This window comes from Mesoplodon densirostris, chromosome 11 (assembly GCF_025265405.1).
Source record: "Mesoplodon densirostris isolate mMesDen1 chromosome 11, mMesDen1 primary haplotype, whole genome shotgun sequence".
NCBI classification, from domain to species: domain Eukaryota; kingdom Metazoa; phylum Chordata; class Mammalia; order Artiodactyla; family Ziphiidae; genus Mesoplodon; species Mesoplodon densirostris.
The window spans coordinates 36,815,931-36,823,503 of NC_082671.1; the positions used below are offsets into that span (position 1 = coordinate 36,815,931).

At 44.6% G+C, this 7,573-nt stretch overlaps 1 protein-coding gene across 1 annotated transcript in view; it reads right to left on the reverse strand.

Moving 5' to 3' along the window:
• IRAK3 (interleukin 1 receptor associated kinase 3) overlaps positions 1–4,377 on the reverse strand; it is a 48,444-nt gene extending 44,067 nt beyond the window's left edge. The window contains exon 1 of the mRNA XM_060113046.1: positions 4,230–4,377. Within this exon, the coding sequence (XP_059969029.1) occupies positions 4,230–4,377 (148 nt within the window). The remainder of the gene's footprint in view (positions 1–4,229) is intronic.
• Between the last annotated feature and the right edge of the window lie 3,196 nt (positions 4,378–7,573).

Below are 7,573 nucleotides of genomic sequence, written 5' to 3' on the forward strand. Positions count from 1 at the left end.
AAAACTGTTCTAAGCAATAAAGTCTATTTAAAATTAAAGAAAGACAACAACATAGACTCTAGAGTCTGACAATCTGGTTAGAATCCTAGTCTGCAACATACTAGACTATGATTTGAGGTAGGTTACCTAAATTCTCTGAGAGTCAGTTTTCCTATCTATAAAATGGAAATAGGAAGAGTACCTGTCTCAGAGTTTTTGTGATAAATAATGAGATAATCCATGTAAAGTGCTTAGCACAGAGTGTCTGGCAAACAGTATGCACTCAAAAGATGGTGGCAATTATTAGTATTATTATTGTTTTAAATCTTTACTAAATACTCAAATGCATATTTAATGTGATTTTACATTTAATTTGTTTTAAAGTGATTAATAATAATTTCTATGATAATTTTCTTTCCTTTTTTGAGAGGAAGAAAATTGAATACAACCTATTACATAGTATCTGTAAGCAGGGTTCCTCTCTCATTGAAGTGTTGAGAGGTTTTACAGTGTGAGCTGCTCCAAACAATTTAAACACTAGTTCAAGGTAATGTAATGAAATCAGTTGTCACCAGAGGCTCTGCATATACATTATGTCTTTGAGGTAGTATAAGATGAATGGCATTTTCTACAGTGGTCCTACTTTCATTATAAAGCCATAAAATCATCAACATCAACCAGAGAATATATTATCTTGTGATTACACCATTTTTAATAACAATAAAATATAAGTGATTTAATGATTAATATGTAGAATGTGTTTAAAGATAGAATTAAATAGAGTAGTGAAAGACTACAGTAAAGTAACTGTTACAAAGATGTTATTAAAGAAGAGGATCTGGCCTAAGCAAATGGCTCCCAAACCAGGCTGTACATCAGATTCAACCGTGGGGCTTGGCAAAAAACAGAAAGATGCTGGACCCTTGACCCAGACCTACTGAATCAACAGCTCCAGGGGTGGGGCCTGGGCATTTGTAGCTTTTAAAGACTGCACAGGTGATTCCTGTTTGTTAACATCTTGTCTACCTTATCCTGTATACACTGATTATACCATATAGGCCACCACATGATCTGCCTTTGCCTGAACTGCCTTTGTAAACATAGCTTGATATTCACCATCATCAAGAATCATGATAAGCTTGAGAACCAACACTTAGTTTGGTTAATCTCTTCTACTGCTTTTCTCTTCTCTTGCCCATTACTATGACAGTTGCTTTCTATATCAAATTTTGGACCCTCTGTATCCTCAGGCTTTCAGCTGTCCTGAGCATAAAAGAAACTGTCTTCTTGATTCAGTCCTCCAATATTCCCCTTTCTGCCCTCTAAGGTCAAGTCTTCCCTCCCAGCACCTCTTTCCCCCCTTTTTCCTTTCACTGTGCCAATGGAGAAACTCAGCCTATTTAACCACAGGCAGTTGCCCTCAACCACCTGGAACGGAGCCAGGCTTCCCTTTCTGCTGAGCCAACAATTCATGAAGCAGCTGGTCCGTTCCAGGTCTCCTTCTAGAGCTCTGGTCCAGACAGCAGGGGCACAACCCCCTACACAATGAATTATAGCTGGAGTATAAAGGAGTAAACAGTTTAGATTCTTCCCCTATAAGAGAACAAATATACAAAGGAACAATGGCCAGATATATATACAAACAGAACTCTAACCCACAACATGCATCAACCAGCCCAGGAAGCCAATGTTCTATCTAGAGTAACCAGTCTGGGAAGTCAAACTACTATCTGTAACAACTAGTCCAGAAAGCCAAACAATAACCCTTATAGCAATTGGCCCAAAATGGCCAAGGCTTCATTAATAGCTGATAGCTTTCCTCATTTTGCCCCAATTCCAATTTAGGGCCAACTGGAGAAAGCCAAATATGTACCCTTAATTAAATAGAATTCCCCACTCCTAGTTGGCCTGCATACAGCTTCCCCATGCCAACAGCCTCCAATCAGGGCATACCTGAAGCCTTCTTTTTCAGCTATAAAGCTTTTCCAATCCTCTGCTTGCCTTTGCATCTCAGTCAAATGCAAGCCATGGGAGCTGACTCCTGACAAGCCTTTACTTGTTCTCATTTCGGTGGTCTTCATTTATTTCCACTACTAGGAAAATGGGGCTGCATGTTTGAAATGCTTCACTGAATGGTTCTTTCATGGCAGAAGTGGCTGTACTTTAGGAAGACTGTGAGATGCAGCTGAAAGAACACAGCAGTACTTGTGACCCTGAGGAAGTCATAGAGGGAAATGTAGACAGACTCCAGAGTCTATGTGTTTTTTGTTTTCATTTTAAATAGACTTTATTGTTTAGAACAGGGTTTTTTTAAGATTTAATTTTTAATTTTTTTGGCTGCATTGGGTCTTCATTGCTGCACGCAGGCTTTCTCTAGTTGCGGCAAGAGAGGGCTACTCTTTGTTGTGGTACACGGCTTCTCATTTCGGTGGCTTCTCTTGTTGCGGAGCATGGGCTCTAGGTGCGCGGGCTTCAGTAGTTGTGGCACGTGGGCTCAGTAGTTGTGGCTCTGGGCTCTAGAATGCAGGCTCAGTAGTTGTGGCGCACGGGCTTAGTTGCTCTGTGGCGTGTGGGATCTTCCCGGACCAGGGCTTGAACCCGTATTCCCTGCATTGGCAGGCGGATACTTATCCACTGCGCCACCAGGCAAGTCCCAGAACAGATTTAAATATATAGAAAAATTTAGAATACAGTCCAGAGAGTCCTCATCTGCTTCATCCTTCCTGTATAATGTGCTTCAAGTCCTCCCTTTGCACTTCCCAGCTGTTGACTTGGGCCAGTTACTAAACCAATGTGCACCACAGTTTCCTCACCTGTTCAAACACTGAGGATGATGATAGTGCCTGCCTGACAGGGGCATTGGAAGGGTTTATGAAACAACGCAGGTAATGAATGAATATCTGAATTTCAATGCTGAGTAAGAGGGGGGAGGGAGGGAGGGAGAGAGGGGGGTGGGAGAGAAAAGATTCAGCAACACTGAGCTGAACTTCCTGAAAAGGAGCAGTGACCTGGGGCTGAGTACTCATGTTTCAGATGAGACATATGTTCTTGTATTTTCACAGTCTACACCAACCTACTTCACACATTTATCATATCTACTCAGTCCATTCACTAACCATGGACTGGACTAAAAACATTTTTCACTTACAAATTCAGTATCTCTAGGAAACCAACAGGTGCAAAAACTGCCATGCCATCATCCATTTCAAAAAGATCTGGTGTGGGAGGGATATCTCTCAAATGCATACTAGAAATGTCCGTGCTTTCCAGAAATCAGAGTTTTCTGATTTTTACTGAAAGGCTACAATATAAAATTACAGAGCCTATAATGAACTATCTTTATACAACTAGAAACCCAATGCCACATTCCATAAAGTGTGACCATACTGTTCATCAACAACAAATTAAACTTTTTTCCTCCTTAGTCTTGTGCTATTTTTGGTAAGAATAATAGCTATTTAAGAGAATTAAGGCTAAGCTGCTTTGACATATTTGTGTTTATTTTCAACTAACATTAATTGCGACATCATGGGGTATCAAATCTAACCATGAACGCACGTACTTACAGATTTTTGCCTGAATTATTTCTGATCACACTCAACACTTCCAACAGGCCGTTGCTCAACTTTCCAAAGCCTGCAGAAAATGAAGTCTTGGAGCCAACTTGCTAGACTAAATTAAAAAGCCACTCTCTAGCCTAAAACTTCATTCCACCAGATTGGGTAAATAAGCAAGATGTATTTAATTAAGCAAACTGGGAGGCACGTTAATTACAAATAATGTTTTACTTTAGCATTTCACCTGAAGTGTAATTAAGGGGAGTGCATTGAAAACACCACAGGATAAATATTTTAAAGGTATAAACATGTCTTCATACGAAAATTATATTCTGGGGGTCATTTTGAAAGGACAGGAAGACATCCCACAGGCGTTTCTTATTGAAAATATTCCGAACCAAGCAAGGCAGGAATCGTGGAGAAACATTAGATGGTTTCACGGGGGGAGCTGGTTTCCCCAAGGCTCCGGTCACACTTAAATCTTACCCGAAGTTTCAGTGACTTAGGGGGAGCTCGGAGGTGGGTCTGGGGAGTCGCTCCCAGTGCGAGCGAGGAAAGCGAGGGTTTGCAGCAAGGACCCCCGGAGGCCGCGCAGTCCTGGACCGCGCGGGCCGCACGTCGGACGGGGCGTGGACGCCGCCCCTCACGGCCGCCGCCGCCCCTCACGGCCCCCGCCGCCCGGGCCGCACTCACCGAGGCTGCGCCAGCCGAGCGCGCCGTCGCAGCTGTCCAGGACAGCGCAGAACTCCCCCAGCAGCGCGGGCGGCATGTCGAACAGGAGCGTGTGCGCCGAGAGCGCGCCGCGGGCCCCGCGGCTCCCCGCCGCCACCGTCCAGGCCATGGCTGGGCTGCCGGAGACGAGGGGCCGGGCCGGGGAGGAACGTGGAGCCCAGGCTCTCCGCGGAAGCGCGGTGCCGTTGCACAACCGCGGAAATCCTGCTTCCACGACGGCTGCTAAGACGGCCGCACGCGCGGAGTCCGGGCCGCGCCTGGGAGGGCCCCACGTGACGCACAGAGCCGCTCCCCGGAGAGGCCCCTGGGCTCGCCCGGCCCGGCCCGGCGCTGGCTCGCCCGGCCCCGGCTTCCCCCTGCAGGTTGGCTTTCAGTTTTAAACAGTCCGTTAGTTCCTCCGGCTTTGGGACGTGAGTGAAGAGACCAAGCAAAGAGTGAGAGGTGGAGAAAGACCAGAAGCTCAGAACTGATGGAGAGTCCGCCACCCCCTCGACCTGGCCTGGATGGATATGAGATGACCTGTCATGACTTCTTTTTACAAAGTTATTTCGTTTTGTCCTGTTTCTTGAGGAGCACTTGGAAAACTCAGAAAAACTGAAAGAAAATAATCACTCATAGCCACACCCGCCCCCCGCCCCAGCTGAAGACAACCACTCTAAACGTTTGGCACATTTTCCTCCCAACTTTTACCGAAGTTAAACAGGTAAATGTGTATGTCTGAAATAATAATTGGAAAAAGATGAACCTAGATACCGAGAACAGAAAAACATAAGAGAGAACGAAGTGAAATAAAAGTGTGGTCGTTTTCTTCTCGAGGCTGTCCTTTGTGCAAACTGCTATTTGGTTTTACTACCTTCTCTTGTCCATGGGCTTTCCTGATGAAGCATTTTTCGACCTCTTTTTCCTTCCTCAAAGTGCTTCACAGAATCTTCCTCTTGCTTTCAACAGGGAATTTAAGTAAAATTGGTTGTTGTTTTGAAATCTACCGTTTATGCTGTAATATCCCACCGCAGGCATGATACGAATGCCACTGCCAAAAAAGAGGGGATGCTTCGAAAGTGGTGAGAAAAATCCCAGCCTGAAGGACTGAAGAGTGGACGATGGCTATCCGCTGAAAAAATCAACACCTGTTTGCAACCTTTCAGATTTGTACTTTTTGGGAATGACGCCCTCTAGAGATCAACAGTGATGATGCACCATCATTTCGTAGCTACGTGCATTTCCAGGTCGTTCTCAGCTAAAATATCCCACAAAATCTACTTGAAAATTGGTAAAACCAACATCGTTTGGGCAAGAGTTTCTGTATCCCTGTTTTCAATGTTCAAATGGCTAAAATTTTATAGCCAATCTGTGCACGCTTTAGAAGCCCCACACCCCTCAAAGGGACTACCTGAATAAGCTGAGTAACAGAGGCTAATCTAGTAGCTCTTGAATTGCTGGAACAGGGGAGCCAAACTCAAATTCGCCAGGGAGCCAGGAAATCACTGTGGCTGAGTGAAGCCAGCACGGATTGCTTTGCCAGATCTTCTGATTTACAGAGAAGGAACAATTTTATGTGAAAGCCAGACTATGCGAAATCTACGTATAGATATGTGAAATTTCTTGCATTTTCAATGTTGGCAGTATCAGACTATGCTTCTTCCCTGTTCCCTAAAACTGTCTTTGACTTCTGAACTTTATATCATCAGGTTGTATCACTCACTACTCTTCACTGTTGCCATCATCCACTGCTCTCCCCCACCTCAATTTCTCCTCCTCATTTTTACACTATATAGCTCCTGCTTACTGTAATTCTTTCCAGTGCTAATTTCTTCTTAATCCTTGGTGATTTAGAATATATGTAGAATAGATGATGATCTTTCTCATACCCTGGACTCTCAGTTCCTCGATATGTCTTCTCCAGTGATTTTCTCCTCCCCACTATTTCAGCCACTTACTCATCCCCTAGAACTTCTCATTATCAATAACTGCACCCCGTCCATAAATTCTATTTCATTAATCTGCTCGAGATTCATTAACAGTACATCTCCTATCCTCTAGTACTCTGACCCCAACAATCCCTACCCCCGTCTGGATACCAAGTCCAAAATCTTGCCACCTCCTCTCTGGCCCCAACCTCTTGACGTTCTCACTTTTCTCTTTATCCAGAAAGTCCACACTCAATTATTATAATCCCTCCCTTGCACATGCTCTCCATTCTCTTGCTCCTTTCTCACTTTGGTGAACTCCCTTGGCAAATCTACCATACTGATGAAATCCAGTTTTCCAATTTTGAGCTCCACCCATACACCTGAATGTAGCTGGAAGGGGGAGGGGGAATAAAAACCCTGTTAATTGGACTCAGTTTAAAATCAAAGTCATGGCTCTCAAGTGGGTCCTTTATGCTGCCAGGCAGTCACACTTGTGCCTTTAGTCCATTTACTCTGCTGATCTCCTTGACAACTAGTATATGGCGTCTCTTTGCTCCTCAATCCCATCACCTTCTCCCCCATCCTCATGCTCAGCTGATGATCTTGAGAGTACTGATGCACCAGGAGAAAACTTCCACAGAATCTCATTACCGCATCGACGGTACCTACCTGCATTTGTACTAATATACACTCCCCCTCCCACCACCTTTTCCATGGATCAATTATCTAGGCTCCTAAATCTAATCTCTTCACTCGGGCACTAGATCCCATCTCCTGTCCCCTACTCAAAGACATTAAGGGCAGCTGTTCACACTCTGCAAAATCCACAATTTCTCACTGTTTACTGGATCAGTTCTATCAGCATACAAATATGAAGTTATTTCTTCCATTTTAAAACCAAAAAACTTTTTTGACGCCATTGTCCCTCTTTTTTTTTTTTTTTTTTTTTTTTTTTTTGCGGTACGCGGGCCTCTCACTGTTGTGGCCTCTCCCCCGTTGCGGAGCACAGGCTCCGGACACGCAGGCTCAGCGGCCATGGCTCAAGGGCCCAGCAGCTCCGCGGCACGTGGGATCCTCCCGGACTGGGGCACGAACCCGTGTCCCCCGCATCGGCAGGCGGACTCTCAACCACTGCGCCACCAGGGAAGCCCCCATTGTCCCCTTTGATGCCACAATCATCCCATTACCTTGCTCCTTTTTGTAGTAAAGAGTTGACTATTTCATCTCTAATTTTTCTCCTTTTATTTTCTCTTAAATCCACTGTAACTAGGGCCATCTGTCCCACCTTACTCCATTAAAACTTCTCTCTTCAGGGTCACCTATGTCCATATCACTGCTGAAGATAATAGTCAAGTTTCAGTCCCCATCTTACTTGACCAACTAGTAGTTTTTGAC